We start from the raw sequence: 13,248 nt of genomic DNA on the forward strand, positions 1-13,248 counted from the left end.
AATGGATGGCACTGTAATGGATGGCACTGTAATGGATGGCACTGTAATGGATGGCAGTGTAATGGATGGCAGTGTAATGGATGGCAGTGTAATGGGTGGCAGTGTAATGGATGGCAGTGTAATGGATGGCAGTGTAATGGATGGCACTGTAATGGATGGCAGTGTAATGGATGGCAGTGTAATGGATGGCAGTGTAATGGATGGCAGTGTAATGGATGGCAGTGTAATGGATGGCACTGTAATGGATGGCAGTGTAATGGATGGCAGTGTAATGGATGGCACTGTAATGGATGGCACTGTAATGGATGGCAGTGTAATGGATGGCAGTGTAATGGATGGCAGTGTAATGGATGGCAGTGTAATGGATGGCAGTGTAATGGATGGCACTGTAATGGATGGCACTGTAATGGATGGTCTCTGTTTTGCGAACACACTTTGCTATTTAGTGATTCTTTAGGCATTTATCTTGTGTTCTTTTTATTTTTATGTCTATTGTTTTTGTTCTGCTTTATGTTCTTTTTAATACTACATTGATATTGATTACTACATTGATATTGATTACTGGATTGTTGGGTTCAGAGCTTGCAGGAAAGGCATTTCACTGTACTTGTGCACGTGACATTAAAACTTGCAACGATGTCTGTGGGTCTGTAGAGTGGAGTTCCCTGCCTGGCTGTCCAGGCTGCCCAGAGAAGGATTGATGTGGTGGGCTTTTTAATGTTCCTGTCGATCGGTCAGCAGAGGCATGACATGGTTCCCTATTCAACCAAGATGACGTAGCAGTTCAGACGTCTTTGTCTTCGTCTTGTCATTTCCCGTATATATATCTTTTTTTCCCTTCGTATATATTTTTTAAATATTTTAACCTCAGTTGCAACCCGCCTCACCCAATGTGGTATGGATCTGCTATTTTCTATACTTTAGAACCGGAACCCCCAACAGAAGCTAGCCAGCTAACTAGCTACTAGCTAATAGTCAGTTAGCCACGGCTAGCGGTCATCAACTAACCTTAGCCTGGTCAACTCCTGCGAGTCTGCACAGTGCCTTTCAACCCAGAGCTTACCGGACTGCTCTTTCTCCATCTCTGGTTCCCTACCACAAGCTCTGAACCTTTTCACCTGAATCATTGCAGCTAGCTAGCTGCTATCCGAGTGGCTACCCCCCTGGCTAACGTCTCTGTCCCAAAGCAAGCACCAGTGAACCTGGAACTAGCCTCGTGCTAGGCCCAGCCCCCGGCTAGCTTAAGAGGTCCATCAGCCACTCCTTGGGCTATAATACATATTTAGCCAATTGGCCTGGACCCCTTTTACTGCCGACATGGAGCCCCGCCGATTCCACCACAGCTGGTCTACCGCCGTAATCCGCCCGAGGGGTGTCAACAGGCTACTCCATCGCGACGTCCCCTGAAGGCCCATCCGCTAGCCTGCTAGCCGTCTAGAGCATATCGGACTGCTAGCTGAAGAGGACCATCAGCCAATTTATTGGGCTACAATACCTATTTTTGCCAATTGGCCTGGACCCTTTTACTGCCTACGCGGAGCCCTGTCAATCCAACACGACTGGTCTGCCGACATAACCGTCCGAGGGAGCTACAACAGACTTTCCCTAATGTCAATAGTCTTGTCCATTGCTGTTTTGGTTAGTGATTATTGTCTTATTTCACTGTAGCGACTCTAGCCCTGTTCAATATGCCTTAGCTAGCCCTTTTGTTTCACCTCCCACACATGCGGTGACCTCACCTGGTCTAAATTATGTCTCCAGAGACACAACCTCTCTCATCACGCAATGCCTCGGTTTACCTCCACTGTATTGACATCCTACCATACCCTTGTCTTTACATTATGCCTTGAATCTATTCTTCCGCACCCAGAAACCTGTTCCTTTTACTCTCTGTTCCGAACGCACTAGACGACCAGTCCTTATAGCCTTTAGCCGTACCCTTATCCTACTCCTCCTCTGGTGATGTAGAGGTTATTCCAGGCCCTGCAGTGCCTAGCTGCACACCCATTCTCCAGGTGCTCTCATTTGTTTATTTCTGTAACCGTAAAAGCCTTGGTTTCATGCATGTCAACATTAGAAGCCTCCTCCCTAAGTTTGTTTTACTCACTGCTTCAGCACACTCTGCCAACCCGGATGTCCTAGCCGTGTCTGAATCCTGGCTTAGGAAGGCCACCAAAAATCCTGAAATTTCCATCCCTAACTATAACACTTTCCGACAAGATAGAACTCCCAAAGGCGGCGGAGTTGCAATCTACTTCAGAGACAGCCTGCAGAATTCTGTCATACTGTCCAGGTTTGTGCCCAAACAATTTGAGCTTCTACTTCTAAAAATCCACCTTTCCAGAAACAAGTCTCTCACCATTGCCGCATATTACAGACCACCTTCTGCCCCCAGCTGTGCCCTGGACACCATATGTGAATTGATTGCCCCCCATCTATCTTCAGAGCTCGTACTGTTAGGTGACCTAAACTGGGACATGCTTAACACCCCGGCCATCCTACAATCTAAGTTTGATGCCCTCAATCTCACACAAATTATCAATGAACCTACCAGGTATAACCCCAAATCTGTAAACATGGGCACCCTCATAGATATATCATCCTGACCAACCTGCCCTCTAAATACACCTCTGCTGTCTTCAACCAGGATCTCAGCGATCATTGCCTGCTTCCGTAATGGATCTGCGGTCAAATGACCACCCCTCATCACTGTGAAACGCTCCCTAAAACACTTCAGCGAGCAGGCCTTTCTAATCGACCTGGGCCGGGTATCCTGGAAGGATATTGACCTCATTCCGTCAGTAGAGGATGCCTGGTTATTCTTTAAAAGTGCTTTCCCCACCATCTTAAATAAGCATGCCCCATTCAAAAAATGTAGAACCAGGAACAGACACAGCACTTGGTTCACTCCAGACCTGACTGCCCTTGACCAGCACAAAAACATCCTGTGGCGTACTTTATTAGCATCGAATAGCCCCTGCGATATGCAACTTTTCAGGGAAGTTAGTAACCAATATACACAGGCAGTTAGGAAAGCAAAGGCTAGCTTTTTCAAACAGAAATTTGCATCCTGTAGCACAAACTCCCAAAAGTTCTGAGACACTGTAAAGTCCATGGAGAATAAGAGTACCTCCTCCCAGCTGCCCACTGCACTGAGGCTAGGAAACACTGTCACCACTGATAAATCCACGATAATTGAGAATTTCAATAAGCATTTTACTACGGCTGGCCATGCTTTCCACCTGGCTACCCCTAACCCGGTCAACAGCCCTGCACCAACCACAGCAACTTGCCCAAGCCTCCCCCATTTCTCCTTCACCCAAATCCAGATAGCTGATGTCCTGAAAGAGTTGCAAAATCTGGACCCCTACAAATCAGCTGGGCAAGACAACCTGGACCCTCTCTTTCTAAAATTATCCGCTGTAATTGTTGCAAACTCTATTACTAACCTGTTCAACCTCTCTTTCGTGTCGTCTGAGATCCCCAAAGATTGGAAAGCTGCTGCGGTCATCCCCCTCTTCAAAGGGGGAGACACTCTAGACCCAAACTGTTACAGACCTATATCTATTCTACCCTGCCTTTCTAAGGTCTCTGAAAGCCAAGTTAAAAAACAAATTACCGACCATTTCGATTCCCACCGTACCTTCTCCGCTATGCAATCTGGTTTCCGAGCTGGTCATGGGTGCACCTGAGCCATGCTCAAGGTCGTAAACAATATCATAACCGCCATCGATAAAAGACAATACTGTGCAGTCATATTCATCGACCTGGCCAAAGCTTTCGACTCTGTCAATTACCACATTCTTATCGGCAGACTCAACAGCCTTGGTTTCTCAAACGACTGCCTCGCCGGGTTCACCAACTACTTCTCAGACAGAGTTCAGTGTGTCAAATCGGAGGGCCTGTTGTCCGGACCTCTGGCAGTCTCTATGGGGGTGCCACAGGGTTCAATTCTCGGCCCGACTCTTTTCTCTGTATACATCAATGATGTCGCTCTTGCTGCTGGTGATTCTCTGATCCACCTCTACGCAGACGACACCATTCTGTATACTTCTGGCCCTTCTTTGGACACTGTGTTAACTAACCTCCAGATGAGCTTCAATGCCATACATCTCTCCTTCCGTGGCCTCCAACTGCTCTTAAATGCTAGTAAAACTAAATGTATGCTCTTCAACTGATCGCTGCCCACACCTGCCCGCCCGTCCAGCATCACTACTCTGGACGGTTCTGACTTAGAATATGTGGACAATTACAAATACCTAGGTGTCTGGTTAGACTGTAAACTCTCCTTCCAGGCTCACATTAAGCATCTCCAATCCAAAATTAAATCTAGAATAGGCTTCCTATTTTGTAACAAAGCCTCCTTCACTCAGTCTGCCAAACATACCCTCTTAAAACTGACTATCCTACCGATCCTTGTCTTCGGCGATGTCATTTACAAAGTAGCCTCCAACACTCTACCCAGCAAATTGGATGCAGTCTATCACAGTGCCATCCGTTTTGTCACCAAAGCCCCATATACTACCTTCCACTGCGACCTGTATGTTCTCGTTGGCTGGTCCTCGCTTCGTATTCGTCGCCAAACCCACTGGCTCCAGGTCATCTATAAGTCTTTGCTAGGTAAAGCTCCACCATATCTCAGCTCACTGGTCTCTATAGCAGCAATCACCCGTAGCACATGCTCCAGCCGGTATATTTCACTGGTCAACCCCAAAGCCAATTCCTCCTTTGGCCACCTTTCCTTCCAGTTCTCTGCTGCAATTGACTGGAACAAATTGCAAAAATCACTGAAGCTGGAGACTCATATCTCCCTCACTAACTTTAAGCATCAGCTGTCAGAGCAGCTCACAGATCACTGCATCTGTACATAGCTCATCTGTAAATAGCCCATCCAACTACTTTATCCCCGTATTGTTATTTATTTATTTATTTTTTGCTCTTTTACATCCCAGTATCTCTACTTGCACATTCATCTTCTGCACGTCTATCACTCCAGTGTTTAATTGCTAAATTGTAATTGCTTCGCCACTACGGTCTATTTATTGCCTTACCTCCCTAATCATACCTCATTTGCACACACTGTATATAGATTTTTTTTCCTATTGTGTTATTGACTGTATGTTTGTTTATTCCATGTGTAACTCTGCGTTGTTTTTGTCGAACTGCTTTGCTTTATCTTGGCCAGGTCGCAGTTGTATATGAGAACTTGTTCTCAACTGGCCTACCTGGTGAAATAAAAAATGAATGGTGGGAGGCATGTCAGGGAGAGGGATGACGGGACTTCCTGCTGAGCAGCACAGTGATAGAGTGGCCCTCTAGCAGAGTTGGAGTCTTTCACAATGTACCAGGGTCAGATTCTTCTTCATGCTGGTTCTTTGACTGAACATTTTAGTGGGAAATGTACATTTATCTATCCATATTTTGTACCCGCTAGTTAACTGTTTATCTATCATTAGCATTTATTCATGTTTTCGTTATGTCCCCAAAAACGTTCTACCGACACTCGCGAATAAGGCCATACAAAGTTGATTTACTTTTTTGAACGGTTCATATTATTCATTTAAACTATTATTTTTGACGAAACTAAAGATTCACTTCGCCATTGTATGATTTAGGATTCGGTTCAATCGCAGTGAATCGAATCAGGTGAATCAAAATAATAATTTGTGAATCGAGAGCAGTAATTTGAAGGAAAAATATTTGATGTAGCCTTTCTTTTGGATTATAATGTGGCTTCAACACATGTTTTGTAGATATTTCCAGTTGATTTGGGAAACTCAATACATGCTAGTCAGACTGCAAAGTAAACACTTCTTCTAACGTAGCTATCTAAGATAAATATGACTAAACCCAAAAAGGTACATTTCCTGAAGAAATGTTTTGAGCTTTGATATATTAAATTAGCTAATTATTTCAAAATCATAAAACTTATTTGGTTGTAATGTTGCAATGTTATACGTCAAGGGTGGTCAACCATCCTCCAGGAGAGCCAATGGGTGGTCAACCATCCTCCAGGAGAGCCAATGGGTGGTCAACCATCCTCCAGGAGAGCCAATGGGTGGTCAACCATCCTCCAGGAGAGCTAATGGGTGGTCAACCATCCTCCAGGAGAGCCAATGGGTGGTCAACCATCCTCCAGGAGAGCCAATGGGTGGTCAACAATCCTCCAGGAGAGCCAATGGGTGGTCAACCATCCTCCAGGAGAGCCAATGGGTGGTCAACCATCCTCCAGGAGAGCCAATGGGTGCAGGCTTTTATTCCAGTCCCCCTCCAACAATCCACATTTTAGAAATGAGCAGCTCAACCGGACCTTGCTAAACTGGCTCTGATGTGTTTGAGGAGAGCTTGATCAAAAGCCTGCACACCCAGTAGCTCTCCAGGCTGAGGCTTGACCACATGTTTTATACAGTTGTGCCTTGCACAATGACAGGAGGTGGTACATGGGATCAGAGAGCAGCCTCCCCGTGTCAATACCACATTATGCTTACTTTTTTATACGTACATAGAGACGCCGCCAATTGTTGGTCATGGAAATTTGGTTAAAAGTCATGGAGAAGTCATAGAATGTAAAAGTCATGACATTCCATCTTTCAAAATGTGTCTGAACTCTGTTCATTCATTCAGGTCCTAAAGCTACTATTTGGTATGAGTTTTCTACTAAGGATGGACACACACACACACACACACACACACACACACACACACACACACACACACACACACACACACACTCTGCTAGTTTGAGAACTCATTCATTTGTGGCAGAACATTTTTATATTTCTGTGTGTGTGTGTGTGTGTGTGTGTGTGTGACCCAGATAACCATCTTTTTAAGATTATTACCCAATCCCATTACTCATTGTGGTTCTTAATCAAAACTTTGTGATATCTTGAATTAAAAATTCCAGCAATGTAATTAAAGACGCTCAGTAGCTTCTTTCGTATGCTGTAAAGTTATGGTCACACCTATGGGTTCAGAGAGCTCTGTTCCCTTCAACCCAGACTTCAGAGAGGGAGGGAAGAGGGAGGGAAGAGGGAGGGAGCACATAGAGCCACTTGGTGCATAAATGGTGCTTTTTTTGCCTCCCAAATCGTTTAATGCTGTTTTTAGGCTTTGCTATTAACGTGTCTCTTGAGAATGGCTGTACTGACTGAAATAAAACAACTATGTTTAGGAAATTTGCTTTCTTTCTAACTTGCGAAGAATGGCAAATAAATTGCGTAAATGAAATGGGACTGTGATGTGACTCGATGCAGGACTCTGGGAGTCAGTGGGAGCCATTTTGTGTTGCCAACCCGCTGAGCACCAGGGCTGGTTTCACTTACATCACACTGAAAGTACGCCCTTTCTTGTTTCAACTGTTTTATCTGAGCTGAAAAGAAATGCCACGTTGCATTGCATAACCAACGAAGTAACTCGGGATAAATAAATACATGAAAAGTGGGGGAAAAGTTAACGATTCATCTGGAATGTTCTTAGCTCTCCCAGGGGCATGTGGTGTGGTGTGGAACCTGATCATATGTGCTTCTTGGCATTGTGACTAGTACCTTCCTCCCCCGCCAGCTGCCCAGGGTTCTGGGAAGAACTGAGGAGAGACTCTCTCTCTCTCTCTGTGTCTGTTCTGATCAGAGATAACCCTTTCTCTCTTCTTCTCTCTCTTGCTCTCCCACCTTCTCTCTCTTGCTCGCTCTTCTCTCTCTCTATCTCTCTTCCGCCCCTTCTCTCTCCCTCCTCCCTTGATCCCCAGGCCCCACATCACACCTTTTAGATAAGAGACTCCATCCTCCTGTTCCTGTCCTCTGCCCTTTTAGATACGCCAACTACATTCTCATGATCCCCTACCTCCTGATCAGCCCAGCTGGATTTAGTACAGAACTGAGACATAGACATTCACTGAGAACCTGGGTCTGTCTGTCATATGAGACTAATAGGATATACTACAGCGTACAGTCTGTCATATGAGACTAATAGGATATACTACAGCGTACAGTCTGTCATATGAGACTAATAGGATATACTACAGCGTACAGTCTGTCATATGAGACTAATAGGATATACTACAGTGTACAGTCTGTCATATGAGACTAATAGGATATACTACAGATATATCATCTGTCATGTGAGGCTAATAGGATATACTGCAGATATATCGTCTGTCATGTGAGACTAATAGGATATACTGCAGATATATCATCTGTCATGTGAGGCTAATTGGATATACTGTAGATATATCTTCTGAGCTTTGCAGTGCGACAGCAAATAGTGCCTCCTGGAAGGCCCCCATTGTTTTCCCATGATAGCCCTTAATGCAGTCGGTGGCCCCTCCTCCCATTGTAAATCAGAGCTGATATGATGGAATTAATGGCCTGCTGGCCTGGAACGGTGATATGAGTTGTTTCTGACATGGCTGGATATCTAGTGGCTCCTTTCACATCCATTGATTACCGTAATTTCCGGACTATAAGCCGCTACTTTTTTCCCACGCTTTGAACCTCGCGGCTTAAACAATGACGCGGCTAATATATGGATTTTTCCCGCTTTCAAATTTTTAAAAAAAATAAACACATTCTGTGATGTGCTCAGTTTTTTGGCGGCATGAAGTTTTCATTAGACCAATGAAATTGCCGAACGGGTTAAGGTCAAACAACTTTTTTGTTTACTGTTTAGATTAAATCGAGCGCTCTCAAACTTCCCATCATTCTGATTACGGTAGTCATTTTGTCACCCTCATCATGGCAAAGACACGGAGAAATGCATATGATGCAGCTTTCAAGTTGAAGGCGATTGATCTGGCTGTTGGAAAAGGAAATAGAGCTGCTGCACGGGAGCTTGGTCTGGAGTAATGACTTTCTTGGTAGGCTACTGTTTACTGCAAATTTTGTATTTTTTGTTACAAGCCATGTTTCGTTAAAGCCTATTTATTTTTGTTACAAGCCGTGTTTCGTTAAAGCCTATTTATTTTTGTTACAAGCCGTGTTTCGAAAAAGCCTATTTATTTTTGTTACAAGCCGTGTTTCGTTAAAGCCTGTGTAAAGTTAATTTGTTTCAATGTACCGGTAGGCATCTGCGGCTTATAGACATGTGCGGCTTATTTATGTTCAAAATATATATATTTTTTAAATTCAGTGGGTGCAGCTTATATTCAGGTGCGCTTAATAGTCCGGAAATTACGGTACATTAAATCAGATTAAGTCATATCATTATCATTCAATTATCATCAGGGACGTAGTGGTGGGTATACGCAGTGCTGTTTACAGTCCTTGTCATCTGTGTACGCCACCAATTAAGTTTGATTTGATAGCATTAGTGTTTACATAATGGTTGGTTACATCATGGCTTCCCTCCCTCTGTCCCCAGGCATCTGAACCTGTCTGTGCGTCCCAAGCAGCTCCCGGCTTTGGTGCGTAGCGGGGTCCCAGAGGCCCTCAGGGGAGAGGTGTGGCAGCTCCTGGCCGGTTGCCATAACAACGACCACCAAGTGGAGGAGTACCGCACCCTCATCACTAAGGTAGGCCTAACCCTTGAACCTTCATGGAAATAAATGTATTTCCTGTTACCAAGTCATTTACATTTTCAATGCCTTTACTTTTCCATGTGGACCAATTTATCGGTGAATTCTGAAAAGTTATCCAAGGATTGATGCGTCTCCGCTTAGCGCTCCGCATTAAGGAGATAGATTGGGGGTAAGGCCCTGCGATAGACTAGCGTCCTGTCCAGGGTGTGTACATCAAGCAGCCTCATGCCACAGAAACAGGAGATGGGGCTCCTGCCCTATGAGCAGTTCTGACTCGTACAAGCTAATGCTTGTACAAGGTTACTTACTATCCAAGGAGATTGTTCCATAGGGAGTGATATCGTTTTTTGTAGAATACGTTCCATTTTTTGCAATTTTTTCCCATGTTATAGTGTTTTTAACTATGAAGTTGATGTTCTTAGCTTTATCCTTTGAAAATAGACACGTAAAAAGATTCTGGAGATGAGCATGTGCTTCATCAATATGTACCCATTGTTCCTCTTTAGTGCATTTAACTATATGTCTCAAGTACAATCTTTGGGTGGCGAGTTGATACAAGTCTGGAAGGTTAAAACGCCCCTCAGACTTAGGAAAATGTAAAACTTTCCTATCTATTCCATGAGTTTTAATTGCCCATATGAAGTCGGTTATGACAGAGTATACTTTTTTAAAGAATGTCTTCAGTGGGGTAATTGGCATTACTGAGAAAAAGTATAAAAACTTTGGTTAGGTCTGCTTTCATATTGTTGAGTAATGGGGTAAAGTTATCTTTATATATTTGTTGTTTGTTGTTACTTATTAAGCATCATAGGTATTTCATATTTTGTTTATGGTCCACTTAAAGGATTGCTGTTGAACATGAGTTTTTCTTTTTCCTATTGCCATTATTTCGTTTTTTTCCACATTAAGTTTATTATAAGTGAAATAATCTGTCTGTAAACAATTGTTGGAACAGTTACTTGTGTCATGCACAAAGTAGATGTCCTAACCGACTTGCCAAAACTATAGTTTGTTAAACCTCTTAGTGACCCGTTAACACGCAAATCCCGTTAGCGGGATCGATTTGACAACAGCCAGTGAAATAGCACAGCGCCAAATTCAAAAAACAAAAATCTCATAATTCAAATTTCTCACACATACAAGTATTATACATCATTTTAAAGATAAGATTCTCGTTAATCTAACCACAGTGTCCGATTTCAAAAAGGCTTTACGGTGAAAGCAAAACATTAGATTATGTTAGCACATCACCTAAACAAGAAAAGCCAAACAGCCATTTTGCAAGTAAGGAGAGGCGTCACAAAAACCACAAGTACAGCTAAAATTAATTACTAACCTTTGACGATCTTCATCAGATGACATTCCCAGTAGTCAGTGTTAGACAATACATGTATGTTTTGTTAGATAAAGTTCATATTTATATCCAAAAACCCCATTTTACATTGGCGCGTGATGTTCAGAAAATGTATTGCCACCCAAAACTTCCGGTGAATGAGCACATCAATTTAAGAAAATACTCATCATAAACGTTGATAAACTTTCCAACAGTTATTGAAAGAATTATAGATATACTACTCCTTAATGCAACCGCTGTGTCAGATTTTAAAATAGCTTTTCGGCGAAAGCACATTTTTCAATATTCTGAGTACAGAGCTCACCATCAAATCAAGCTATACAGTTACCCGCAAAGTTCTGGAGTCAACTAAACTCAGAATTAGTATTATAAATCTTCCCTTACCTTTGCTGATCTTCGTCAGAATGCACTCCCAGGACTACTCCTTCCACAAGAAATGTTTGTTTTGTTCGAAATACTCCATATTTATGTCCAAATACCTCCTTTTGTTCGCGCGTTCAGATCACTATCCAAAGGCATAATGCGCAAGCATAAATCCAGACACGAAAAGTCAAAATGTTCCATTACCGTTCGTAAGAAACATGTCAAACGTTGTTTACAATCAATCCTTAGGGTCTTTTTAACATAAAACGTCGATAATATTCCAACCGGACAATAGCGTATTCATTCAAGAAGAAAAAGAAGGAATGATGTGCTCGCGGGCTTGCGCATAACCAAGTCCTTTGTCCTCAGGCAGTCCACTGATTGACTGAGCTCCTATTTTCTTCCCATTAACAGGAGAAGGATGAAACAAGTTTCTAAAGGCTGTTGACAGCCAATGGAAGCCTTAGGAAGTGCAACGTGACCCCACAGACACTGTAGTTTCAAAGGGATTCAAAAGAAGAACTACAATTCTCAGATTTCCCACTTCCTGGTTGGATTTTTCTCAGGTTTTTGCCTGCCATATGAGTTCTGTTATACTCACAGACATCATTCAAACAGTTTTAGAAACTTCAGAGTGTTTTCTATCCAAATCTACTAATGATATGCATATCCTACCTTCTGGGTCTGAGTAGGAGGCAGTTTAATTTGGGCACGTTTTTCATCCGAACATGAAAATACTGCCCCCTATCCTTAACAGGTTTTAACAAGAAATTTGTGAAATGGTTGAAAAACGAGTTTTAATGACTCCAAACTAAACTTCTGACTTCAACTGTATATCAGGAGATCGTCTGCAAGATCGTAAACATATTCATGTTTATCAATACTGCGTGTGTCAGTAGTCATTATTGATAAATCTACAGTGCCTTCGGAAGGTATTCAGACCCCTTGACTTTTTCCACATTTTGTTAGGTTACAGCCTTATTCTAAAATGTATTTTTTTTTAAATCCCCTCATCAATCTTCACACAATACCCCATAATGACAAAGAAAGAAAATTATTTTTGGACATTTTTGGAAATATATAAAAAACTGAAAAATCACATTTACATAAGTATTCAGACCCTTTACTCAGTACTTTTTGAAGCACCTTTGGCAGCAATTACAGCCTCGAGTTTTCTTGGGTATGATGCTACAAGCTTGGCACACCTGTATTTGGGGAGTTTCTCCCATTCTTCTCTGCAGTTCTTCTCAAGCTCTTTCAGGTTGGATGGGGAGCATTGCTGCACAGCTATTTTCAGGCTACAGATGCAAGTGCTACGGGGCGATAGTCATTTAAGTAGGTTACCTTGGTGTTATTGGGTTTGAGGGGCTATGGTTGTCTGGTATTTCAGACCAGGTCAGGGATATGTTGAAAATGTTAGTGAAGAACTTGAAGCTCTTGACCCGCTCCACTACAGCCCCACCATTAGTTCACGATCAGCTCCTTTGTCTTGTTGAGGTTAAGTGACTGGTTGTTGTCCTGGCACCACACTGACAGGTCTCTTGACCTCCTTCCTATAGGCTGCCTCATTGTCGTCAGCGCATATTCCAAGTACACATCCTGGTATTCCATCTGGCCTCGCGGTTTTGCAAATGTTAACAAACTGTTTAAAGGTCTTACTTCATCAGCTACGGAGAGCGAGATCACACAGTTGTCCGGAACAGCTGGTGCTCTCATGCATGGCTCAGTGTTGCTTGCCTTGAAGCGAGCATAGATGGCATTTAGCTTGTCTGGTAGGTTTGCATTGCTGGGTAGCTCGCGGCTGGGTTTCCCTTTGTAATCTGTGATAGTTTGCAGGCCCTGCCACATCTGTTCCAGCATCAGAGCCGACGTAATAGGATTCGATCTTTGCCTGTTTGATAGCTCGTTGGAGGCCGTAGGGGGATTTCTTATAAGCATCTGGATTAGTGTCTCGCTCCTTGAAAGCGGCATCTCTAGCGTTTAGTTCAGTGTGCATGTTGTCTGTAGTCCATGGCTT

General features: G+C 43.1%; 1 protein-coding gene across 6 annotated transcripts in view; it reads left to right on the forward strand.

The window, feature by feature from the left end:
* The window catches only part of LOC106568376 (rab GTPase-activating protein 1), a 289,542-nt gene that overhangs the window by 70,860 nt on the left and 205,434 nt on the right, over positions 1–13,248 (forward strand). For all 6 annotated transcript variants that reach the window (XM_045692525.1, XM_045692527.1, XM_045692524.1 and 3 more), the window contains one exon: positions 9,358–9,508. In XM_045692525.1, coding sequence (XP_045548481.1) covers positions 9,358–9,508 — 151 coding nt within the window. The remainder of the gene's footprint in view (positions 1–9,357; positions 9,509–13,248) is intronic.

This window comes from Salmo salar, chromosome ssa13 (assembly GCF_905237065.1).
Source record: "Salmo salar chromosome ssa13, Ssal_v3.1, whole genome shotgun sequence".
Lineage (NCBI taxonomy): Eukaryota > Metazoa > Chordata > Actinopteri > Salmoniformes > Salmonidae > Salmo > Salmo salar.